Source organism: Candoia aspera, chromosome 2 (genome assembly GCF_035149785.1).
Source record: "Candoia aspera isolate rCanAsp1 chromosome 2, rCanAsp1.hap2, whole genome shotgun sequence".
Classification (NCBI taxonomy): domain Eukaryota; kingdom Metazoa; phylum Chordata; class Lepidosauria; order Squamata; family Boidae; genus Candoia; species Candoia aspera.
The window spans coordinates 253,296,860-253,324,409 of record NC_086154.1 but is presented as its reverse complement, the minus strand read 5'-3'; the positions used below and the strand labels follow the sequence as shown (position 1 = coordinate 253,324,409).

General features: G+C 39.7%; 1 protein-coding gene across 1 annotated transcript in view; it reads left to right on the top strand.

Annotated features, from left to right (window-relative positions):
* DCC (DCC netrin 1 receptor) overlaps nucleotides 1-27,550 on the top strand; it is a 652,649-nt gene that overhangs the window by 548,085 nt on the left and 77,014 nt on the right. The window contains exons 21-22 of the mRNA XM_063293179.1: nucleotides 8,196-8,228; nucleotides 26,540-26,605. Of these exons, the coding sequence (XP_063149249.1) occupies nucleotides 8,196-8,228; nucleotides 26,540-26,605 (99 nt within the window). The remainder of the gene's footprint in view (nucleotides 1-8,195; nucleotides 8,229-26,539; nucleotides 26,606-27,550) is intronic.

Sequence of the window (27,550 nt, the reverse complement as noted above, 5' to 3'; positions counted from 1 at the left end):
AAATAGAGGGAGAAAATGTAGAAGCAGTGAAAGACTTTGTATTTCTAGGTGCGAAGATTACTGCAGATGCTGACTGTGGTCAGGAAATTAGAAGACGCTTAATCCTTGGGAGAAGAGCAATGACAAATCTCGATAAAATAGTTAAGAGCAGAGACATCACACTGACAACAAAGGTCCCCATAGTTAAAGCAATGGTGTTCCCCGTAGTAACATATGGCTGCGAGAGCTGGACCATAAGGAAGGCTGAGAGAAAGAAGATCGATGCTTTGGAACTGTGGTGATGGAGGAAAATTCTGAGAGTGCCTTGGACTGCAAGAAGATCAAACCAGTCCATCCTCCAGGAAATGAAGCCAGACTGCTCACTTGCGGGAATGATATTAAAGGCAAAACTGAAATACATTGGCCACCTAAGGAGAAGACAGGACAGCCTGGAGAAGATGCTGATGCTAGGGAGAGTGGAGGGCAAAAGGAAGAGGGGCCGACCAAGGGCAAGGTGGATGGATGATATTCTACAGGTGACGGACTCGTCCCTGGGGGAGCTGGGGGTGTTGACGACTGACAGGAAGCTCTGGCGTGGGCTGGTCCATGAAGTTACGAAGAGTCAGAAGCGACTAAACGAATAAACAACAAGGCTCATGCAGAGAGTGAAAGTGACATGGAGCATAAGGCATTTAATTTCACATTGACAAAGGATGCATAAAAAAGAATAAGTTCTGGAATATGTAAATATGTATTCACGCACACACACACACAAATTCCCTTCTCATCCTGATGGGTGGTATGTGTGTTCTTCAACCTGAGGTCCTCTACCAGAGGCCTGGGAGTTTGAGGTTTCTCTGCAGGATCTCAACTGTTCCTAGCACCGCACTCTTCTGGACAAAGAGCTCTGATGTTGTTCTTGGGATCTGTTGGAACCCCTCTCCCAGCTGAGGAGTCACAGCCCCAAGCGTCCCTACCACCACTGGGACCCCTTTGGCCTTTCTTTTCCACATCATCTCTAGTTCCTCCTTCAGGCCCTGGTACTTCTCCAGCTTCTCATACTCCTTCTTTCTGATGTTGCTGTCACCTGGCACTGCTACATCTATCACCACCACTGTCTTCTGGTCCTTGTCTACTAAATATTGTTGCAGAGTACTGGAAAGCATTTGGCCCAAGAGATCAGAAAAAACACACCAGGCATTTATATAAAAATAAGTGTATTTAAAACAAAGCATAAAACATAAACAGTTTCCTTATCCAGAGCCCTGGATAGGCAAGTCCTTAAATACAGAGAATCATATTTTACAAGCCCATGCACACATGCAAAGCAGGAAGAGAGGGTTGCTGAGCTGGGCTGGAAGAGAGGCTGCAAAACAGAAACTGAAACTTCTGGTAGAAAGTCCAGGCAAGTTCCCCCAGGCAAGCAGCAGCTTTTTCTTATTTGGCTATCCTTTCCACACCCCAACCTGAGGATAATTAAGTCTGACCTTCTCACCCTGCCTAAGTGATTTGTTACCATGGTAACTGTTCCTCTGCAGCTAAATTTCCTGGCAGAAAAAAAATATACCAACAAATATATAATGCTTGGGAGACTGCAATAATGCAGTCTCCCAAGCATTATATATTTGTTGGTATATTTTAATTTTTTGTTGTTGCATACAATAGATGCAATCTACAATAATGAAAAAAGAGTACAACACTACTACATATAATTACCATGTACAATTCAACCTTTTTTTTTTCCTGTTAAGTATGTGGCTCCCTCCTCTTTAAGTTCCGACTGATTGTCATATTTGTGATATACCTTAACATAAATCAAATAAAAATTAACAGAATTTTATGTGCCACCTTGGACGACCTCCCCCAAACGCAGACTACCAAGAAACCCCTGGGCCACTGAGAAGTGTAAACTACTTACTCCTTCAGGAGGCATATAAATTATTCTTATGTAATTGGTAACAGTGACATTAAATTATATTTTGATGGGAGTTAGGTTTGCTGAGTTTTCACTGTGTTACATTCTCTTCTGACAAAAGGCCATCTTATAAAATACCAGGGTTACTCTATTTTTCCTTACGCAAAAGTAAGCCTTAGTCTTTGGGAGACCAAAAATTTTAAGAAAGACAAATATATAAACATGCAGTTGTCAAAAAGCATTTGCTGTTGCACCCTGCTTTCTCAAAATCCCCAAGCTTTTTTCTGTTAATGCAATTAACAGAAAAAAGCTTGGAGATTCAGTAGCTAATTCAGTTCAATGTTTGGGGTGAAAGTAGCTAATTCAGTTCAATGGTTTGGGTGAAAAATAGGTAACGATAGAAGAGGAGAAGCCAGGCACTCTTGATATACCTACAAATTGACAGAACATGCCACAAATTCCCTTCCAAGTTAATGGTCCATAGGCTAAATTGTGCAAAAGGCAGACCTTCACTTCTGGCATTCCACTATGTTTACAGCAGACAGATTAAAATAATAACATTTCAGCATACACATTTGTTGCAAAATTTCCATGAGCAATTGAACATTGGAAGATGAGTGGCTCCATTCAAAACCTGCTTAACTAAAAGTATCAGCTCAAAAGAGTAGCCAGGTTGGTGTCACACCAGGAATTGAACCCCTTTGGCTTTCAAATCATACATTATGAGACCGCATTGGCCTTCAACTGTGTCTAAAATTGGGAATTCAGGAAGAGTCGGACTAATGAGAATTATCCCCCTCTGCTCCAACTGTAGCATAATTTTATTCAAAACTTGTCACTTCCAATTTTCAAATTAATTTTAATTGCAGACTGGATTCTAACTGCAATCTGTAAGGCAACTGCTTATTAAAGGTAGATTATCAGGTGTCTTTGCCAAGTGACAAATTTCAACCAACCCAATGCCACACTCTTTTTTTCTCCCATTTAGACACTTCTCCACATATATTATGCTAATGCTGGAGACTGAATGAACGCTACATGGATGAACTTCAGTATTATTTGAGTTTTATGAATCTTTCATTAAGTAGGATTGACAAATGTGAGGCAGGCCCCTGTTGTTTCCATCCTTGGCATCCAACTCATGTTCCCTTGAGGATAGGTAGAAGCATCAGGTAATCCTGCTTTATCAAGTTTCCTAACTGCTTACCAACATTTCTTAACAGCATTGTTTGGACCAGCAGCATTTTTAGCTTCTGAGACACCCATGATACTAGAATAACCTACTATTAGTTTTTATAGATACTTGCTATCAATAAATCAATTTTATATGCAGATGCTAAGAGATGAGTGGAATAAAGAATTAGAGGTTCCTATATTGCCTTAGACAATGGGAGAGCATTTTAACTTCTATAGCAAGAGTGTCAGTTCAGTTCAGTTCAATTTTATTACGGTCACTGACCAGTACAAGATACAATTCTATAAAGATATACACATTAGCTTTAGCCTTAAAATATGAGCCATCTGATTTAAAATAATTTTAAATCTGAATTTACAAGTTCCAATTAAACGTTAAAATACGTTTAGATCACAATGTAAATGAGCCCCTTAATCAAATTTAAAAAACAATCTTATTAATTTGCATTATCATGACTAATATTCTATCAAATATAGCAAGAGTGTCAATGGACCTTAAACTACGACTTATACAACAAAAAATAATATTTGGAATTTATTGGACTCCATTATGTTTGTATGGAAAAGGATTGTCTAAGCAGCAATTTGTTGGAGATGTAATAAGGATAATGCTTCTTTAAAACACATGTTTTCACAATGTCCTATACTTACTAAGTTTTGGGAGAAAGTAGTGGACCATATAAATGTGACTGTGCAACAAAAGCTAAAATTTTCAGAGGATAAAATTGTTTTGAATTATATACCTAGTACATGGAACTTGACAGCTGGACAACGTAAATGGATTCTCCGTGCCCTTACTATGGCTAAAAGGCTGATACTGCAGCATCGGAAAGATAAATTGCCCAGAGTCCCTCTTCTGGGGGGACATGGGCGGTGGCAAAATTTGAAAAATAAATAAATAAATTGGAAAGATAAATGTATGGCCCCATTCACTCAATGGATTGAAGACCTGATTGCACATGCCACTTATGAGTGGATTGCCTATAGACATACTTTGTATGGACAAGTATAATGAAATATGGGACTCATTTATACAAATTGCAGTATGCGTGTATATATATGTATGTATGTATGTATATATATATGAGATAATCATGCAAATGTGTTAGAAATATATACATCCTGGAATAATATTTTCATTGGATACTGTAAGTATATATAGAATTGTATCTGGTTACTGTTATAAAGATATATATATATATATATTATTTGTCCTACTTTCACTTTTTTGTAAAGCACTTTTTATGTTTTTTTCCCCCTCCTCTCTATGACAATGTATGTATCTCCAGTATTATCACTGTGTTTTCTTTTGGTTTTTTCTTTTTCTTTTTCTTTTTCTAAATTAAAAAGCAATAAAAATGAATGAGTTTCCTAATTGCTTAAAGATTTAAATTTGCATTCGGGTAGAAATCTTGATGAGAAGCCCACTGCTTTCTTTCACATTCAACGTGGGGAGATGATATAAGGTCAGCAGTCTCTCACTTCTTGTAGTCCTATCACATTTAGAGAGCATCAAATGGGAAATTCTGTGCTAAGTAGCATTTTGAAGATATATACAAAACCAACAAGGGAAGACTTGAATTCTTGAGTTGACTTATTAAGAAATGACACTTACGCTGATGGATAGAAAAATGAATGAAAATTAATAAGAAGTTAGATCTGTTAGGGATGCCCTTTTTGGGACTGAACATTGCTGCTTTGGTGATTTGAGTTTGAGGCTGTAAGCTTTTGTGAAAGGATTTCTCTCCCAACGTTGGATGGAAGTTCCAACTTCAGTGGGTGGAATGTGACACTGGATTTTTCCCTCCCATTTACTTTCCAGACTCACTAATGCTTCTTTCCAAACTTGCAAAATCTATTGTAGGCCTACTGTAGGATGGAGGGAATGATGGGAAAGGATCTTTGAATCTAAAATATCTACAAGTAGTCTGCCAGAACCCCCGATCAAAGGTTTCACAGAAACCCTTATCAGGGCATCTCCCATCATTTCCTTCTCCCATGTTGCCAGATGGGAGGGGTGTGTGAAGTTGGAGTGTAAAGTGGTTTATTATGGCTATGGAGCACATCAAGGACGTGAGGTTGAGATATGCCAGGAATACCATCTGGATGGGAGGGGGAGTGACATGTTTCATGGTAAAGGGGACTAACTAAGGGGATATAGTTTTAAATTAGGTTTGAGCAGGAAATCTTTATTCGCAGCTCGCCTTCTGTACCATTCATTACGCTTCATTAAAACAGTTAAAGGAATCCCAGCCTCCTGACTGTGTTTGTGTGAATGCTTGAATGATCAGGTGCTGACACAGTCCTCGCTTAATGACCACAACTGGGACTGGAATTTCAGTTGCTAAGTGAAGCAGTCATTAAGTGAATCCGACCTGATTTCACAACCTTTTTTGTGGAGGTCGTTAAGTGAATCACTGCAGGCACCAAGCAAACAACATGGTCGTTAAGCGAATCATGCAGTTCCCCATTGATTTTGCTTGCCAGAAATCAACCAGGAAGGTTGAAAATGGCAATCACATGACCACGGGACACTGTGACAGTCATGAATGCGAACCGGTTGCCAAGCACCCAGATCATGATCATGTGACCATGGGGATGCTGCAACAGTCATAAGTGTGAGAACCAGTCATAAGTCATTTTTTTCAATACCTTTGTAAGTCCAAACCATCACTAAATGAGTGGTTGTTAAATGAGGACTACCTGTAATACTTTTTTGATCCCTTGCTATCCCATGATGTCAGAACAATTTTAGACTGACTTGATACAAATATGCTCCCTTTCATTACACCCAATGGATATGGGGGGAAACTTCCCCTAAAATAAGAGGCCCTCCCTTTCCAGCTTTGCTCCTGCCCTGAGAATTTGAAGCTGGAGGGTGTTTAGAAATATCATCAGGGCACTGGAATTCAGAGAGAGAGTATCTCTACTTCACCTGCTTTCCAGTTGGGCAAATACTAAGAAAAACTGCCAAGTGTTTTTTTAAAAAATCCCACTTAGGATACTGGCTGCTATTACAATAGAGAAAGGGAGATGGAACTGCAGTTAATTGCTAATTGTTATAAATGTCAAAACAGAAGTGAGCCAAAAACACAAAGACGATTGGCCATGCCTAATTACAATGCATGTTTTTCTTTAATAATATGAAAACAGTTCCAAAATACTTTGATCTTGAAGGTTTTCCTCAGCAGGAACTAAAACAAGCTACAGTGCAAACAAAAGGAGAAAACGCATAAAATCCTTAGTTGCAAGGACTTTGTTTATAAACCATTTGTCAAGGTTTGCAAATAGACAAGGCGGTGTTTTGCTCTGAGGATGGTTCAAGGGAAATGTCTTGTTACAGACGGTTTGTGAAGCAACTGAGTCCCTCACTTCTAAACACAAAGCAAAATAGATGCATACATTTGCTTTTCTTGCTTAGTTTCCTTCCTCCCGCTCGCCCTGCGGACTTCTGAAGTTTCTTCTGACTTTTGGGTTTGTCCTGGGCCTGGGAGGAAGCCAAGTTTTGCAAGGGACAAAGGAAGCTGCGGAAAGGAAGGGAGGAAGGGACGTCAAGGAGGCTTTGGGCGATGCAGAACCCGCAAGCTGAAATATCAGCATTTTTTCACAGAGGTTGACTTCTTTTACCCAAGCCAGTTTGCTCTAGTGCTTAGAGCACTGAACTAGGAGCAGGGAGTCCTGAGTTCTAGTCCTGATTTGGACATGGAAGTCAACTGGTGTCTTGGGAGAGTCACTTTCTCTCAGACCTAGGAAGAAGGAGAGGGCACTTCTGAAAATCTTGCCAACAAAATTGACTAGATTTCTCCAGGCAGTTGCCAGGAGCTGAAAATCACCTGAAGGCACTCCCCCCGCTTCTGAAAATTCCTTTACTGTACAGTATAGCTCATATAGAGCTATACAAAAGTCTTCTTAGTTCATGCATGTTGGTATGACAGAGGTCCTTATAAACCTCTGTCCTTGCTTCCACCATATCCATAGATGGGTGTTCATCCCTACTACAATGGCACATGGTTTTTGATACTTGCTTTCTCACTTATTTTTGTGACTGTAGAATTGGGTTGGAAAGACAGTGTGGATGAAATATTGTTCATTGCTTATTACTTGACCTCACTGATAAAGAATAGCAGGATTTTGTCGAAGTCCTGGACTTTAAGTGGGAGGCGGTCACAGGGCAAAGAACATAGTCTGAGAAATCATGCAGATGAGTTAACTTAGCTCTAGGAGAATCGTGTGAATTGTCTTCTGGTTTGGATAGGAACAGGAGTGACGAGAAATAAGATTAGAAAAGCAGGGCCAGTGATAGTCTTGTGCAGAAGTCTGTTTGATACATAGCTGCAAAAAGAGAGAGAGAGAGAAAGAAGGAGGGAGGGAAGGAGAGAGAGGGAGAGAGAGAGAGGGAGAGAGAGAGAGGGAGAGAGCGCGCATTGTAGGCCAAAGCATCTGGGAAATGTTTTTTACTCCTTTCAGATGTTTTAAAACAATAGGATGAAGTTTAGAGTTCTATGCAGTTTTGAATTTGAGGTGGGTTATCTTCCACAGTTAAATAAGGGGTTTGTGACTGTACTTTAAGACTTCTAGCAACATCTACAAATCTTAGACACTTCACTAGACCATTTGTAACTGAATCTTTCTTTTGACAGTTATTCTGAAAAGCTGGTGCAATCACTTTTTGAAAAGGCTTAAAATTACCTACTTCAATCAGAACTAGCTTTCAGAACTATCATGCAGGAGGATTTGTGTCTAATTATTCAAAGGAACAATCTCCCTTCCATCTCATTTTCACTTTTAATTAAGCTTCCCAGATGATACCTCAGATCTAAAAGGAAAACAATGTGGATTCCTCCCCCATTTAGAAAAGCAACATCTAACTCCATTAGTAATGAGTCACAGATGATCCAAGTCACACTTGTGTTTTCAGTCCCTCAAAATGACTCTGAGAAATGCTAAAATCTCGCCTTTTGTGCCCATCAATCTGCCAAGAAAAAGCGTGAAGTGGCACCATCTTGAAATAAAACTTGGTTAACAGAATTGTTGATTTGATGTGTCAACGTACAGTACATCCCAGAAAGTGTAAAAAAAAACTGACAATTTTGTATTTGCTTTGCAGTGGAACATCCTGACAAAATGGCTAATGATCAAGGTAAGATGTCCTTTCCATATCCTCTTTCCTTTCAGATCCAATGCCAATACTTATTTCCCCTCCTTTGCGTTCACCTCTTCACCTGACTGGCACACCTGATGAGCAGGCCCTGGCATGATAATTAATCTTGTTAATGAAGTTCTGCTCACATGAGGCAACTGTTTTGATGGGAGAGATGTAAATTTCCTTGAGAGGAAATTGTTTTGTCTGTTCTGAAGGACCAATTAAAATGTCAGGCTCCTTTGTATGTTTTTTTCTCCCTCTCCCTGCTATGCTTTGAATAATTCACATTAAGTATAATTAAGCCCAGCATAATTTCCATAACACACTTACATACTTTTGTGGATGATAGATTGAATTTCTGAAGCATCTTGGTAAGATACATGCCCACATTCATACATATGTATATACTTGTGATGGGGGAGAAAGACTATAGATCAACTTATCTCTCAATCTGGGAATCTCTACTTAATAAAACAAGGCAAACTTCAATCAACTTTTTGAGATATCATATTGGTTACTTTTCTTGTGCTTTTTTTTAAAAAAAAAATGACATATTTTTATTATTATTACTTTAAGCTGATAGTTTTTAGTTTTGGTTTCACATTACAAGAAGAAAAACACCATTTGGTAACATTTAGGTACCCGCTTGCTAAGCTGAAGAAGTAGGGAGCTGTTTTCAGGAATTTGAAAGAAAATTGACTTTTTCTAGTCATCTGATTCCACTGATTTAACTCTGGGAAATATCATATAATGTGAAGTTCATACCTTAGTTTCATATGCTGAAAAATCCATTGTAGAGAAATGATGTTTATAGAATTAATTCTCAGAGATAATATGCAAATTGGATCTTAGAATAATCCTGTATCTTCTTAGTTATATTCTAAAAATTAAAATATTCCTCCAAAAGCTACAAAGAACATCAATACCACATTACACTGAGGAAATGTTGGATTGTATCAGATGAACTTATCTGTGAGTAAAATCTGTAGTATGCACCATAGGAAATAGACTGATTCTTTCCGCTGCGAAATACCATTTTTCTCTGACCCAAGGATCTACCCTTCCCTCTCTAGATTATATAGTACAGTGCCAGTGCGTTGATGCCAACATTTGCATTGGATCTAAGTGTCTAAAATTCCAATGAATGTAATTTTGAAGCCAGTGTTCAATGGCCCACACAGATCCCATAAATCAGCTGACAAAAGCATGGTGTGTATAGAATCTCCACAAATATTATATTCATGCACACATAATCAGCAATCCCAAAGGTGACACTAGAGCTTTTGACTGATGTGGCAGGACAAGACAAGCTCACTTCTGTGTAACACATTGTCTCTGTTCCAGAACCTTGTCTAGAAGTTCCCCCTGATTTGCATATGCATTAAAATAAATGTTCTGGGTTTTTTTTTTAATGCATGCATACCTTGGGTCATTTCCTGAGCCTGGCCCAAGACTAATAGTCTAATTTTATGGCTAAATGTTGGTTGGGAGTCAGGAATATATATTCAGACCCCATATAAAAGCCAGCCTTGAAGCAAAGAATCATGGCAGCTTCAAATATTACTTCTAGAAAACCAAATCTCTATAAATACACCAAATAAACTCACATAAACTTTTTTGCTAGAGTTTGCAATTCCATTTCCAAAATTACACAAGTAATTGCAAAAGATAGAGTACTTTCCACTGTCTCACAGTAGACTGGCTCAGAATCTTCCAAGCTATTTAAAATGTAAAATCCAAACACTTATTTTTTTTCAAAACCAATCTGTGCTTGGAGGTCACTTTTCTAACCCAAAAATCTTTAGGGACAGGATAACTTTCCCAGAATCACCAGTGTCTTCAATGTGTCAAAAGAATGAAGGCAAAGAAGGGAGATTAGATCTTCCACTTTTCCCTCTTCTCATACTCTTTTTTAATTGATTATGTGCCATCAAGTCATTGTTGACTCTTAGCGACCACATAGATAGATATTCTCCATGATGATCTGTCCCTAACCTGGTCCTTCAGGTCTTCCAACAATGCACCATCACTGGTGCAATTGATTTCATCCACCTTGCTGCTGGTCTTCTTCTTCTTCACTTTCCTATTATTAGAGCCTTCTCCAGAGAGCTAGAGCTTCACAAAACATGTCCAAACAATCATTTGAGCCTCATTATTTGTGCCTTGAGTGAGAACTTTGGGTTAGAGTACTATTTAAAGAAAAGGAAGAAAGAAGTTGGGGAGATTCCAGAGTAGCGAAGTGGGGGAGAGAGAGAGATGGGTAAAATAGCTATGTTCCCCAGCTCAGATTTTAATATGTGCCTAAACAGGTTAGAATTAAATCCACCTGCATCCTTGTTTAGAGAATTTCACAAGAATCTCTACCAAACACTGTTGTTTAATGTCAGTGCATCATAACAGAGACTTTTTTTTAGAAAAAACAAAAATACCTCTAATAATATATAATCCACACTTTCCACTTTTTTTTTTTGCATAAACAAGTATAAACAAGGATTTAGCTTGAGCTTCCATCACTTCCGTCAATCTGTATTTGCCAAATATTCATGCTGATTAAAAAAGAAAAATTCTTGCCAATGTTAGTACCCAGTTATAAATAGACACACCAGTCTACTGTTTGCTCTTACTACACATGGTAGAACACTAAATAGGTACCATTTTCCTTCCATCAATGTAGCAATTTTGAGTAAATACAAAACAGGATCAAAGGCAAGGATCTTCTATCATTTGGGTAACAGTATAGCTAATTTTCCTGCCCACACTCTACCACCATAAGAAACTAAAATTTGAAAAGCAAAATGATAAAAGAACAAGAGAAAGTGCTTGAAAGGTAGAGTTGAACTTTTTGTGCATTTATTTTTGTTGCATAACACTGTTGTTTTGGTAGGTGGTGTTTAGTGCCAGATTGGTTCAACTAAAATTTAAAAAGATGTGGATATCTCAGCTTTTGGAAAGAAAAGTATATATTGTAAGATAGCACAGCATTCTGAAAAAAATTATGTGCTGCTTCTTCTGAACTTGTTATCATTTTGACTGAGAAAAGCAAATACTTTAGATAAGAAGTATGGAACTTCTAAAGCACTTTAAAGACCATGGTGTAACTTGGTGGACCAAGAACACCTGAAATATTTTATTGTAGCCCAGTGTTTTTCAAACTCAGCAACTTTAAGATGTGGGGACCTTAACTCCCAGCTGGCTGCGGAATTCGGGGAGTTGAAGTCCACACATCTTAAAGTTTCCGAGTTTGGAAAACATTGCTCTAGCCAATGGGTGTAAACTTGGGAAGTGGGGAAAAACATGGTGATGTCTCCTCTCCCCAGATTCTCTAGAGGGATCTATGCTCTATGAGCTGGACCCTCATTCTGGGCTGGACTAATGAGTCCAAGCCAACCAATGTCATTAGACTTCCACAAGCACCAATTTGGCAAAGCTCACTCAGTGTGATTGAAACACCCAAGGTTACATTCAGGTGCTGTCTCCTCCAGCTCCCCCTGTGTCATTAAAAATGTCTGACACTCTCTGTCTCTTCTATTTTCATCTGCTGTGTGAAAGGTTTTTTGGATACCTTACTTGACTGCAAGAATTAGACACATTTACTCCCATGCCCGACCCATCCATGCAACAAGAGACTGGTGCATTAATGAGGCAAGAGAATTGTATTTCTTCACTCTGCAAATGGGATGATCTCATTTTTACTGTTATCTGTATCTTCAAAAATGCATGCAGTTGACTACATAAAAAAAAAAAAAACAGATTGAGCAGAGCAAGGCTTCGGATAGAATTATTGTTCTTAAGGCAACAGTTCCTACTTTCAAGGAACTATTCCTTGTGAGAGAATGTGGGCATGTATAAGATTGATTTGATTTGAAAATCAGTTTAAAATATGCAGAATACAGTTGGGTAATACCATTATTTGGACCAACCAAGATTGCACAATAAAGGTGGTATAAGCTTTTGGGCTTTTCAGAATTCCTCGGCAAGAACCTCGTGCTATCCCATTTGATACCTCACTTCAGCTGAATTCAGAATCATTGACAAGCATTCTTTGAGTATGGCTTTCAGACCAGCCATTTAATTTTCATGCCATCCAGCCCACATTTAACTAGCTTGTGGTCTCTAGTGAGGCAGTTTTGTTCTCTATCTCCTTCTATTTTATGAGTTCATGAGCTGCTCCAATGCTAGATAACCCCTGATGCAGCACATATGCCTATTTCTGGCTAGCTTTGTAGGTACATCTGTGCACCTCCAGTGTGCTTTTAAATATGTGCATGTAGGGAAAAGATACAAAGATGTTTTCCATGTGGGAAAGATCCATTTTTCCATAGGCAGAATCCTGCCCATTGATGTTTGTATGCACATGCTGGCCAAAATCAAAATGACATTGGCTTCACATTACCCGGATGAATATCTCTGCTATGGTACTAGCCAGGAACATTTTATACAGCCTCTGCATGACTTTGCTATACACAGTACCAAAGAACTGAAGAGTGCTCAGATAAATGCAGTTAGAAGCTTAGAATTATGAACACGCTAAAGATCAACCAACATAGACCTGACCTTTGCATAAGCCAGGTGCTGGCGGAGAGGATATTAAGCAAGTGTTATTTACTGTAAGCATTAGAACTCAAGAAGAAATTGTCACAACAAAGGCCCATCTAGTTCAAATACTATTCTTGAATATAGCCAAAAAACAGGACAGGCCTTAGATAAAGCTAGAGTTTTCCTCTTGATTGCCTTATATTCCTTCTCATCCATAAGTTAAGGATAATTCCTCCCTGAGACTGAGGGGCAGTCCATAGGGGCTGCTGCTGATACTGTTCTAAGACTAAGAGCAGTGTAAAAAGGTGTTGGTTATTACCTTTAAAGCCCTACATGGCATGGGACCAGGATATCTGAGGGACCGTCTCATCCCAATTACATCAATCTGCCCCACCCGGTCATGCAGGGAGGGCTTGTTATGGACCTCATCCATAAAAGAACTCCACCTAGCGGGGTCTCGGAAGTGTGCCTTCTCTGAAGTAGCTCCCGCCCTTTGGAACATCCTTCCCCCAGAGGTGAGACAGGCCCCCTCGCTCCTGGACTTTCGAAGAAGACTAAAGACCTGGTTTTGCCAGTAAGCTCGGAATGGAAGGGAGAATAGCCACACCTGGGGATGGCTAGTGCCCTAGAGTGATTTTCCATGGACCTTTTGCACTCATGGACTGATAAGACCTCTCAGCCATCTAGACGCCATCATATTTTAGTTTAGTGTATTTATTGTATTTGTAACTGTTTTGATTTTAACTTTGTTTTTATTGTAAACCGCCCAGAGTTCCTCCTTGGGAAAGAGATGGGCAGTGATAAAGTTTGATAAATAATAAATAATAAATAGGATTTTAATTGTTTATTATTATAGTTTTAATTTTATTGTAAACCGCCCAGAGTCCCTCTCTTGGGGGAGATGGGTGGTAGCAAAATTTGAATAATAAAAAATAAAATAAATAAAATGCATTCTTTCCTTGTGGGATTTAACTGCTATATAAACTCATTGGTACAATAAAATGTTTCAGTAATGCTGATTTTCATCATTTTGTAGTGGCCAGAACACCAATAGCAATATTAATATGCTGGTGATGCTGCTATACAGTCTCAGGCATTCATGGGGATGAGGAACCCTTTAAACTTCAGCCTGTCCTTGCAAGGAAGAATATCAGAACATTTATGCATTATCTTTAGAAATGGCCAAAGTTAGAAAATTAGCCAAAATGGCTGTTTTCCACAAATGGCACATTTGTGAAACTGACGTTGAGCAAGCAAAGAGTTATAAATATCTGGAGGGCTTGCTTTTGGGGCAATAAGCTCTTAGAAGGCTCAAACTGAGTTTGATAAGGCTGAGAAGTATCACAGTCACCTTCAAATTATTTCATTCTGAAGAACAGCATGTATCATTGTCCATTAAGGTAAGGCTAAGGGCTTAGCCCAACTGTTGTATGGATCTCAGATAGCACAGTTCTGCACAGTAGGAAAGTATATAATCTAAATTGCTCACAATTGGGTGTGTGCCCAGTGCATCCCAGATGGAAACAGACTTAGTTAAGGCTGAGGCCAGAGTGTCCCTCTGGTGTTCTAATTTATAGTAAAACTTATACATTCTTCTGGCAGGACTGCCCCAGCTCCATTTGACAATTTTAGTCTAACTGGTACAGGCACTTTGGGGAGGAAATAGAATGGACTATAGCAGTAACCATGAGGAACAGGAGGAAGAGCCACAACCAAGACAATAAATTTGAGTCCAAAGCGGAAATGTAATTTGAGAAAGCATCTCAGACTTAACCCTCCCTAGTTCTATGAAGAAAAAAAAAGGGGGAAGAGTATTCAGACTTGCAAGATTCTATTATTGTAACCATATAATAAAATTAGTATTAGCATTCATCACTTTGGTTTTCTAGTCTGGTCTGCCTTGAAGGCCTGACAGGAAATGAGGGTTGTATGTTTTTCTCCTTAATTTTCTATCCTCTCAGGGATATGAGACTGCTACCTAGGACATTTTTTTCATGGTGAACAGGAGCAAGATTTGAGTTTGTTGTCACATGTCAACTTTCTGGCAGGGTTTCTGAATCGTTTCAAGCCTACCAGTCCCCTGAATAAGTTAGGGCCTTGAAACATGGTAGAACATTCACAATCGCTCCTTCCTCAGTGCTGCTGTGGAGAAGATGCTATAAAGTACCTTATGAGGAGCAACTTTGCCTACACGGCACAGGGGAAATTGAAACAGTGGGTCACATCCTCATGGCCCTGTTTATCCAGATGTAACACTAATTCTGCTTTCATTGGTCTGCTTCTCTTTTTAGTGAACACATGAGATAGAACCAATGAATTTTGTACACTCAGCTTTTGGCAGATTGGAGGTGATCAATTACTATCCATGTGGCAAACTTCTGAGTTGTTACCTAGAAAGGAGAGAACCCAGGGATTCTGGGTTTTAACCATTGTGAATTCACATAGTTTAAGGAACTGTGACGTTTGATGCAGGCAACCAGAAACCATGCAGTTGAAGACCTCCATGCTGGCTAGTCCCAGGTTATTGAAGCACATCATAGTACAGTACATGCATTTATTGTATTCTTGATGTTTGGGCAAGCATTATGGCAAAGAAACATTCATTTCCATCTATTTCAGTATCCTGCTTTTCCACACTGATTATTCAACTCCTCCCCTCTCCAATAAGGCAACGAACTGGGCATAAAGACAGTAGCCATATTGGTGACAACCAAGTAGGTTTGCTTTATATATCTGTATGAAGAGAAGGACAATGTGACAAGTTAGCATACAGAAAACCATCTTTTTGTGAAGTTTGGGAATTAAAAGGAAAAAAGAAACCATTTGTAGGTAGTGTAGGCATTGCCACAGCAATAAATAAAGCAATGAAATTGTATCCTTGGGGATCTATGGGTCAAAGGCACATAATATTCTGTTTGAATTCTAAACTTTCTGTGGTTTCTCATTTGGCTTTGGCCTGTGTCCCAGGGATATCTGCAAGCAGATGGAGCAAAACCATGTTATTTTATCCACCATCTGAAGCTATATTTGGGGAAGGGGGTGTTTTAAATATTGTTTATGATCAACCAAAAAGACTTGTAGACCTGTAGATTTGAACGCAGAGCAGAAGAATCAAAGGCTTCTCCAAGTAAGGGCCCATGTAGCTTTATTTCCCAGGGACCATTGGTTATAGCAAATGTTTAAGCCAATGAATTGGGTAAAGTGTATTGGGGGGAGGGAAGGGGATCCGGTGAATTATTATTAATCTATTTATCATTTCAATTTACATGGTCACCCATCTCAAATTCATGACTTTTTAATCAGAACTTTACACAAAACTTCAGGCCATTTCGCAAAATCCCTTCATTTGAAAAGTAAGCACGCAGAGAAAATCTGAGAGAAAGCATTTTGGGGAAAGCATTTCATAAACAACAAGCAGATGTTCAGAAGGATTGGTATCAATATTGAAATGGAACTGATAGCTTTTTTTTTCATTAAAAAATAATCTCAGACAGACATACCACCACAAGGTTGCATTTTCTCATTTTTAGTGCTCATTAGCCATAGCTGTCAGGGTAGCCTTACTCCCAATAAGACACGGACTCACTTAGAGGGTCTAAGGATTTCCGGTTTATTGAAAGCAGATTGTCTACATAGAAAAAAGACGGGAATATGGGCGTGGTGGTGGGGTACCCCGTATATACCCACGTGGCGGACCTTGTCCTCCTCCACCCCCCATTGTCCCACAAGCTGGATCCGGATGGGCGATCTGAAGCGGTATGGGTCTGTCGATGGGTGATTCGGGTAATCTCCGCTGGTCTCCTTTGTCTTCTCATTCTTGTCCGGTGCAGGTGCGTCCCCCGGGGTAATGTGTGGAAGTTCCCCCGATCTGTTAATGGTTCTTAGGTCCGGGCAGAGGTGTGCCTCTATTGTCCTGGTGATTGTTTTAGGCGTTTGTGTGCTTAAAGGCTAATGGTTATCCCTTCCTCCTTCCTGATAGGCATGTTCCCCGTTGTGGTACACATATGCCTTGCAACGGGGAACATGACAATAGCCCCTGCCCAACTACTTAACGATAATTCTATGGCACAGGTGTATACCAGGCAAATTCAGGCTGCATAAAATCTACCAACACTTTGACTGTAGCTGCCAACCCCTCTCCCAAAGTTTCATCAACTGTTATTAGGAGCAATTCCCCACCCCTACTCCCAAACAAAGCATTGGGTTCCAATTGCCGAGCCATTCCTGAACATGGATTGGCATGGTGCATCTGACAAGGCGCTAGCCAGTTGACACTGACTGCAATGAATCTCATTAATAAACAGTCTGCTGATTGTCTGAGTGAATGGGGAAATAGAAGTTGAAGATTCTCTCTCTCTCTCTCCTTATTATATTTTTTAATTTTCTATTTGTTCTTGTTGTAGTAACAAACAGGATAATTCACCCTCTGTCTTCCTTGGGCTATAGCAAGCGTGTTGCTGCTTGGTTACATGAAGCACAGAACTGTCTCTGCTCAACATTGTTTGGCTGCAAACCAGAAAACGTCTGGTCTATCTTGTCACGATGCTTCCACCCAGCTGGTGGTGACACATCTGCAAATTACATCTATTTCCTAATACCAACATTCACTCAGACACTTCGCTCCATGCTGGAGGCCTCTTTGCCACAAAAAAACAAAAACACACCAGAACAAACAAAGCAAAACTTTGTTCCTGATGTTCCTTTAGCCTCGTGTGTGTGTGTGTGTGTGTGTGTGCACACGCGCATATCTGTGTAGAGGAAGACTGCCAAATGGAACACAGCATAGTACAATGCAGACTGATTCAGATGGATTTCAGAGCCTTTTTTTTTAAAAAAAAAAAGCACATTTCCTTCTGACTTGGGTATCTACAGTAAGCACAGGGGTGGAAGAAAGAGAGCAAGGAAGAATTTTTCAACAAAAGCTTATCTGTGTCCTTACCCAGAAAGTTACTTTCCCCACCCTCACCCCCGCCCCTGATTGTTATGAAAAAGATGAAAAGGCAACACCTTCAGAGCTAAGGAATTAGAAAGATTTCCCGCAGGTGAAATACACAGCAGGATCAGGAGATAATAGAATATAAGTGGCCATCATTCTTACTGTTATTTTGTTTCAAAGGGAAAAAAGCCTGAAAGAGCCAGAAGATTCAGGAGTTCAACAGCTATCAGGATTACATAGCCTTTGGTGGCAAGGGTGGAAACGTTCATCATGATTAGTATTTTTAGAATGAATCATTGTAATGTATGTCCCTATTCATAAACACGACCATGTCTTAAAACAATTCTCCCTCTTCACCTTTCTGTGAGACCTAAGTAGGTAGATAACAGACACTTGATATTCTAGCAAATCAGGATTAGTAAACAACTACCATTACCAAAACATGGTGATGGCTACAAACATAGATGGTTTTAAAGGGGAATTTGATAAATTCAGGGAGGTTATCACTATTACTCCTGGACTGAAGGTAATAATTCGAAGTATGGATTGCAATGGTGGGAGAAGTGTAAGTTCCCATCTCTTGCTTGAGATCACCCATAGACATTGGGTTGACCGCTGTGAGAAACAAAATTATGAACTAGGATGGGTCTTGGCCAAATCCAGCAAGGCTCTTCTTAGTTCTTACAGTAAATTCTGAGGTATTGATGAATTTGCTGTTGAGATGTCTTTTTTCAAAGCAAACCTCCATTTCATCCATATTCAGTGGGACCTTTTTGATCCTCTCCCAGCAAGCTTTCTTGCTGATCATTGGGATGATCAGAATAGACTTACAATTCCTGTATAGCAGAAAGCCCTGGAGGAAAGATTTAACAGAGCAGAAGGTAGATGAGCTCAAATGATGATAGGGTCATCAATCTCTGATAGTGATGATGGTATGGCTATGTGTTCCTTCCAGGGCTATCTTCAATTAACTGTAGTTGAGCAAGGTTTTCTGTGACAGGGGAGCCTAGCCATAATGCCCACATTAAAAAAAAATACTCCTGCTAGAACATATGAAAACCCTTACTTTTGGTCCTCTTTACTTCAGCATTCTCTGTTCATAGTGACCAACCAAGGCTATGTGAATCCCCAAATCTAATTCTATGTTCAGGATATCTGACACTAATTTTAGGCCTGCTAAAAACTTAACTACAGAAATATAGGAATAGTTCATATATAGATTGAGAGGTTTCGCATGGTTTAGGATTTGCAAATACGGTTCTACCAGACAAGTAATGTCCCTTGCCAGCCAGTCATTATATGCAAATGACTGAGTCAAGGTAGGTGTGATATATATCTCCCATAAAAAAGGAAGGTACATCAATGCCTATCCGTTTCTTTATTTCACCAATGTAAGTTAGGTTGGGAATAGTTATTTTTCAGCCTCTTATCCAGTAACATTCATGCGTAAGCCTTACCAAAGTAACTCTCTCATAACAATACACAGTAGAATTATGTCTTTTTCATTTCATACGCCTTAAAAAAGGTGGTATCTGCAGACTGTGACCACAGTTTAGCCGAACCCAAATCACATGTGAGTCAGAGGTCATTCTTCCTTTTTGTGCTATTTTCTTAACTATTGTTTTTAGGTACGGAGGAATTGGAAGAATTCAGGTGTTTCTTAATTACGCGCACGTGCAAATAAATAAATAAATAAATTCTCCGCACGAAGTGAGCACTGATCTAAGTATTTTAGCCTTGGTAGCTCATTTTGAAATACTGAATAATTTTCTCCACTTGGTTCTCTTTGTTTGGCGAAGCAAAGTCATAAAATCTTATGGTCATAAAGCCAATATGAGATATGGTTAGAACTAGTTTTGTTGAAATGTTACGGGTGACGCTTGTTAACAGCTATTTAATGTTTGACTCTGGTGTCAGAAAAACTGCCATAAATTAAAACTCTGGAGTTTTTTACCCTAAATTTTGACTGTTTTGCTTCCCAAGGAAGATATATATCTTTTGAGCACCACTGAATACATATTAAAGATATGGATGGTCTTATTTCAGAGATATCATAGAATAGCAGAGTTGGAAGGGGCCATTTGGGCCACTGAGTCAACCTTCCTGCCTTCTTTAGAAATCCAAAATAAAGCAATCCAGACAGATAGATTACCCTTATTGCTCTTGACTGATCCTGTTTCAGTTTGGCTGAAGTTTTCTTAAAGGACCTGCTCCCACAATAACTTTCACTTAAGAAGGATTATGGGGAACTAATGTGTGTGTGAACACCAAAAAGGCGTCACTTGATCCAATTAACTCTAAACAAACCCAGACATGCATAAGATTAAACTAACTCTACCCAGTCAGTTGTGCTGTGGAAATTCCTAAAACAATAAAATGATCCATTTTGCATACCTAGTTATCTTGTTGTTTTGTTGTTTATTCGTTTAGTTGCTTCCGACTCTTTGTGACTTCCCGGACCAGCCCACCCCAGAGCTTCCTGTCGATTGTCAACACCCCCAGCTCCCCCAGGGATGAGTCCATCACCTCTAGAATATCATCCATCCACCTTGCCCTTGGCCGGCCCCTCTTCCTTTTGCCTTCCACTCTCCCTAGCACAGCACCTTCTCCAGGCTGTCCTGTCTTCTCATTATGTGGCCAAAGTATTTCGGTTTTGCCTTTAATATCATTCCCTCCAGTGAGCAGTCTGGCTTCATTTCCTGGAGGATGGACTGGTTTGATCTTCTTGCAGTCCAAGGCACTCTCAGAATTTTCCTCCAACATCACAGTTCAAAAGCATCTATCTTCCTTCTGTCAGACTTCCTTATGGTCCAGCTCTCGCAGCCATATGTTACTACGGGGAACACCATTGCTTTAACTATGTGGAACTTTGTTGTCAGTGTGATGTCTCTGCTCTTAACTATTTATTGAGATTTGTCATTGCTCTTCTCCCAAGGATTAAGTGTCTTCTTATTTCCTGACCGCAGTCAGCAGCTACAGTAATCTTCGCACCTAGAAATACAAAGTCTTTCACTGCTTCTACATTTTCTCCCTCTATTTGCCAGTTATCAATCAAGCTGGTTGCCATAATCTTGGGTTTTTTTGAGGTTTAGCTGCAAGCCAGCTTTTGCACTTTCTTCTTTCACCTTCATCATAAGGCTCCTCAGTTCCTCTTCACTTTCAGCCATCAAAGTGGTATCATCTGCATATCTGAGATTGTTAATGTTTCTTCCAGCGATTTTAACTCCAGCCTTCCTCAAGCCCAGCATGTTGCATGATGTGTTCTGCGTACAAGTTGAATAGGTAGGGTGAGAGTATACAGCCCTGCCGTACTCCTTTCCCAATCTTAAACCAGTCCATTGTTCCGTGGTCTGTTCTTACTGTTGCTACTTGGTCGTTATACAGATTCTTCAGGAGGCAGACAAGATGACTTGGTATCCCCATACCACTAAGAACTTGCCACAATTTGTTATGGTCCACACAGTCAAAGGCTTTAGAATAGTCAATAAAACAGAAATAGATGTTTTTCTGAAACTCCCTGGCTTTTCCCATTATCCAGCGGATATTGGCAATTTGGTCCCTAGTTCCTCTGCCTTTTCGAAACCCAGCTTGTGCATCTGGCAATTCTCGCTCCATGAATTGCTGAAGTCTACCTTGCAGGATCTTGTGCATTACCTTACTGGCATGTGAAATGAGTGCCACTGTTCGATAGTTTGAACATTCTTTAGTGTTCCCCTTTTTTGGTATGGGGATATAAGTTGATTTTTTCCAGTCTGATGGCCATTCTTGTGTTTTCCCAATTTGCTGGCATATAGCATGCATTACTTTGACAGCATCATCTTGCAAGATTTTGAACAGTTCAGCTGGGATGCCGTCGTCTCCTGCTGCCTTGTTATTGGCAATGCTTCTTAAGGCCCATTCAACCTCACTCTTCAGGATGTCTGGCTCTAGCTCACTGACCACACCGTCAAAGCTATCCCCTATATTGTTATCCTTCCTATACAGGTCTTCTGTATATTCTTGCCACCTTTTCTTGATCTCTTCTTCTTCTGTCAGGTCCTTGCCATCTTTGTTTTTGATCATACCCATTTTTGCCTGGAATTTACCTCCGATGGTTCTAATTTTCTGGAAGAGGTCTCTTGTCCTTCCTATTCTATTGTCTTCTTCCACTTCTGTGCATTGCTTGTTTTAAAATAATTCCTTATCTCTTCTGGCTAACCTCTGGAATTTTGCATTTAATTGGGCATATCTCCCCCTATCACTGTTGCCTTTTGCTTTCCTTCTTTCTTGGGCTACTTCTAGTGTCTCAGCAGACAGCCATTTTGCCTTCTTGGTTTTCTCTTTCTTTGGGATGTATTTTGTTGCCGCCTCCTGAACAATGTTGTGAACTTCTGTCCATAGTTCTTCCGGGACCCTATCTACTAAGTCCAGTCCCTTAAATCTATTCTTCACCTCCACTGCATATTCCTTAGGAATATTAGTGAGCTCATATCTAGCTGATCTGTGGGTCTTCCCTAATCTCTTTAGTCCGATCCTAAATTGTGCAAGAAGAAGTTCGTGATCTGAACTACAGTCAGCTCCAGGTCTTGTTTTTACCGACTGTATAGATGTCCGCCACCTTTGACTGCAAAGGATGTAGTCAATCTGATTTCGGTGTTGTCCATCTGGTGAAGTCCATGTATAAAGCCGTCTCTTAGGTTGTTGGAAGAGAGTGTTTGTTATGCAGAGTGAGTTGTCTTGGCAAAATTCTATCAGCCTATGTCCTGCTTTGTTTTGTTCTCCCAGGCCGTGCTTACCTGTAATTCCTGGTGTCATTTGACTGCCCACCTTAGCATTCCAGTCTCCCGTGATGAAAATAACATCTCTTTTAGGCGTGTTGTCCAGTAGGTGCTGCAGATCCTCACAGAACTGCTCTACTTCAACTTCTTCAGCATCTGTGGTTGGGGCGTATATTTGGATCACTGTGATGTTAGATGGCTTGCCTTGAATTTGAATTGAGATCATTCTATCGTTTTTTGGATTGTATTCAAGCACTGCTTTAGCCACTTTACTATTAATTATGAAGGCTACTCCATTTCTTCTGTGGTCCTCTTGTCCACAGTAGTACTTCTGGTGGTCATCTGATGTGAAGTGGCCCATTCCAGTCCATTTCAGTTCACTGACGCCCAAAATGTCTATCTTTAATCTTGGCATCTCACCAATAACCACATCCAATTTGCCCTGGCTCATAGATCTTACATTCCAGGTTCCAATGGTGTGTTGATCCTTAGAACATTGGATTCGCCGTTCACCACCAGCACCATCGGCTGCTAGCCGTCCCTTCGGCTTTGAGCTAGCTGCGTCATCATGTCTGGGGCTAGTTGAACTCATCCTCTGTTCCTCCCCAGTAGCATTTTGACCATCTTCCGACCTGGGGGTCTGATCTTCCGATGGTATACCGACATATCTCTGGTTGTACTGATCCATTTAGTTTTCACGGCAAGAATACTGGGGTGGGTTGCCATCACCTTCCCCAGGGATCACATTTAGTCTGACCTCTCTGTCATGACCTTCCCGTCTTGGGTGGCCCTTCACGGTTTAGCTCATGGCATCATTGAGGTGCTCAAGCTCCAGCACCACGACAAGGCAACGATCCTTTCCTGAAGACCTAGTTCTCTAAAAAACACCAAATCATGGATTGACAGCAATAGCCAAGCCACATCATTGCATTATTTCTATTTAAATGTATTTGAATTATTAAATTTATTAAATTTAATTCAGTTACTTCCAGTCCATTTCTCTGACTTAGCAAGATTGTTCTAAATCTTATTTCTGTCTTCCAACATAGTAGTTATCCCACTCAATTTTTGTCATCTACAAATCAGAAAAAATATTTTTGTACCTCCTATTCTAGTCAGTAACACAAATGTTGAAATTTTCAAGGTCCATGTGATAAACCTTACTTTTATCTCATTCTGCACATTCCGCTGGTTTGATGAGAAGCCATTGATGAGCATTCCAAGTGAAATTATTTGACCCAGCCATTTATCCATTTAATTGTCATGCCATTCAGCAAATATTTAACTATCTGGCTAATCAGAATGTAATTGCCTACCTACTAGCTTTTAGAAACAAGCTATATTATGTCTACAACATCCCCACAATGTACTAGGAAATGTACCTCCTTAAAGAGAGGGAAACAATTAGGAGGTTTATCTGACAAGACTTCTGTTGACAAATTCATGTTGACCTGATCATCACTTTTTTTTAAGATGCTTACAATTTGATCACTACTTCTGATGATTATAAGGAGTTTCAATAGAATGGAAAGAAAACTGATGCATTCAGTCATTTCTTCTGTTTTTTCGTGGGTTAAATTGAAGTTAAAATGAACCATTATTCCTTGATATTTCTGGTTTTGAAACTAAAGGGGTGTTTGCACCCATACAGAGTTCAAGGCAAAAATTCATGGCCTGTCAAAGTAATGTAGAAATGGGATAATATTAGCACTATGTCTCAGTATTGGTTGTTCATAGAGAAAATGATTTTGAAAGCTTTGCAAGGGATACAGGTAGTAAAGAAAGCATTATTTTAGTCTGTATGCACAAAGCAATAGGAAAGGAAAGGGTGAGAGATACATTGGGCTTGTGACTATGAAAATGGCCTGTTTGCTCTCCATTCCTAATGATTATGACTCAATATTGTGCAACTTTACTGAGGATCAAATGCCAATGACTCTGCAATTAACTTGACTAAGAAGTTGATTATGCTGAAAGCTCCTATGATGATAATGACTTTACATTCCTAATTGTGCCTTTCATGCCAGAGCACTTCATACATTGACAAGCAAAAGCATTAAAGAGAAATAAATTCAGATGTATCTAAGCTGGAGGCACCTCTTCTAATGAAAAAAATCAAGTGCTCAACTTAATATCATCTCTCTCAAGTGTATGTCATACCTCCAAGAAGGTATAAACTATTGCTGAATTTGTATCATGAATTTCCAAGATAATGCAGGCAAATTCATCAGCTGTGCACTCCCTGAATGGTATGGGACTGCCCTGTGACCTTTTATTATGAGACATTCATATTTGCATAGTAATTTAAGATCCTGCATCTGTTGTGAAAGGTGTATTGTGGCTTCCCTCTTTTATCTGGCTTTCTAGCCCCAATTATTGGGGCAAACATGAATGAATCCAGAAATGCTAGAGATGGTAGGGAAGCTAGTGTGAAAGTTAAAGAAGTCATTTGGAAACCTTTGCGGTATTTGTTTGATTCCTTTACTAAGAAAATTGACTATTATAAAAGACTTTGAATGAGCAGGCAAAAATGAAATGATGAGAGTGGATGACCCTGAAGGGAAAAATGGACTGATAACATAAGGCAAGCTGTTGTCTTTCCTAGAAGTATGAAAAGGGTCACTTGATGAGCATAATAAAGAATAAATGTTTGTGTTAGCTAGTGTTAGCATCGGAAAGGGAGGGCAGAGAAAGAACCTTCTTTGGAAATGCAGAAATTCGAAGGCACCAGCATGGTTCCCATAGTAAGGTCACCCCCTCACCTTATCTGATGTAGCTTTCCCGGTGTGAAGGTCATATAGTAATTTACATTACTGTACCTTTGCAATACATTGTGTCCTCTTGAAAGGGCATACAATCTATAACTTTGTTTGGTCTTCAGCATTTCTCTGGCCAGGTGCCCAGTGATCACTGTAGGTTTGTGCATGCCAATAAACTATACTTTGTTGCAATATGACCAGACGCTTTGGTTCCTTATTTAGTGGGCATTTTTCCCACAACAATAAATTATTTGGGGAATATAGAGTAGCTTTTGATTCCTCTGTAGCTCTGGACATGGCTGGTATCTGTCAAGCACCATTCTCAGGAAACAAGCAGAGATATTTTTCCACTAGAGGTGAAGAACAAGATGACAAGACTAAGATTTGGCTCTTTTTCAGCACCATCTATGTGCTAAAATAACCCATCAAAAGTGTGGATTTTTTTTTTAATCACACTTGTTGGCCATTTTTACTAGACCATGGAAGTAATCAGCCTGTCTGGGTACACTGTTGAATCTAAAGTTATTGTGGCTATTCAGAGGTAAGTGAGAGTGGCTGTTTAGAATGATAGTGGAACCTTTTCAGCTTCTGCAATTATAAGAAATCAAGTCACTTTGTATCATTTTATCATACTTGAAATATTCATTCACCTATTTATCTATCTACGAGGTTTCTATACTGCTCCAATCAAAAAGAACTCTTGAGTGTCTTGCATTCCCCCTCACTAAGAAGGTTTTGAAAAAACCCAGTGCAGCAGAATATCCATTAGCAATTACAACTGAAAGTTTCTACACTGAAGGAACATTCAGCCATCAATGTTGGTTGTCATCCAAGTGCAGGAGCCTTTTGAAGCTCTACACAGCCCTCCGCTGTGTGTGCCAGAGAGCTAAGCATCTAACTGCTAAGGGAAACAGGCTGCCACCTGATAGAATAATACAGTTACCTGAACTAGAAAAGAAATGTCAAAACTGAAGTTGTGAGAGAACTTGAACCCTACAAAGGGCATGCAAATCACACTGTGTCTGTCATAGGAAGCATGCACAGCTCTTCTTTCAGATCTGTCATCTTCTGAGAGAGAGTTTTCTGGCACTCTTCTCCTTTTTTGTCACTTTTAACTATAGCAATCCCAGACAGCAAAGGAAGGGTGGTGAGGAGGAGAATCAAAGCCCTCCAAGATTTTAGTTTAGAAAGTCTGCTTTCATGTTGACATACAGTTGCCTTCTCTCACAATATCTAATGGCTCAAACATCACACTGACACCCTTTGAAGCTCTGGGCTCAGCTGGCTATTCAGTTCTGATGTTTGTTTTCTTTTTCTCAGGTCGTCATGGAGACAGTGCCTACTGGCCAGTTGACACTAATTTGATTGACAGGAGCAGCCTTAATGGTAAATATGATTAAATTCCTCCTTTATGGTTATCATTGGTTCTTCTGTGATCTCTATATTTTTCTGCCCCCCATTCTCTCCCATTTCACCCTAGTGCCCCATAGATGATGACAGTTTCAACTGTGGGGAGACCTCAAGTAAATCAGCATAGGAGATCCTCTTAATTTTATTTATTTGTTTGTTCATTCATTCATTCATTCATTCATTCATTCAATTCGTATAACTGCCCATTTCAAACCAGTGACTCTGGGCAGCAAACAATCATAAAAACAATTAAATCAGTTAAATACAATACATAAATACATAAATAAATACTAATAGCAGTCAAGTGATAATCCGTCAGTGTCAGCACAACCAGGAACGGGGTCCTTCATATACCTGGGACCCCAGGACTGGACATATAGTCAGGTCTTCAAGTCTTTCTGAAAGGCCTGCAAGGTTGGGGCCATTCTAATCTCAGCAGGGAGGATGTTCCTGAGGGCAGGTGCTATGGCGGAAAAGGCATGTCTCCTGGTCCACACCAGCTGACATTCCTTGGCTGACAGGACCTGAAGCATGCCTATCCTGCCAGACTGGATTGGTTTTTGGATTACTTTATTTTGGATTATCCAAATCTTTGATTTGGGTATAAACAACTAGGAGAAGATGGGATGAAGACAACAAAAATTGTTAGGGTATGGGTTGACTTCATGGTTGAAATGGGCAGGGAGATTATTTTAACTGGTGCAGAGCTTAACTACAGCATAGTCACTTAAAGCCAAGAGGCATGGTCCTGATGGTTATGCAGTGAGCCTCTTAAAAGGACTTCAGCAACAGAGTTTCTAATATATTGCTGTTACTGGCTTTTCTTTTCTTTATTTCTTTTTAATTTGTTTCCATTCCATTTTCCTTTTTTTTTATTTTTTCCTTTACAAGGTTAGCTACATCTATCTTTGAAACAATGAC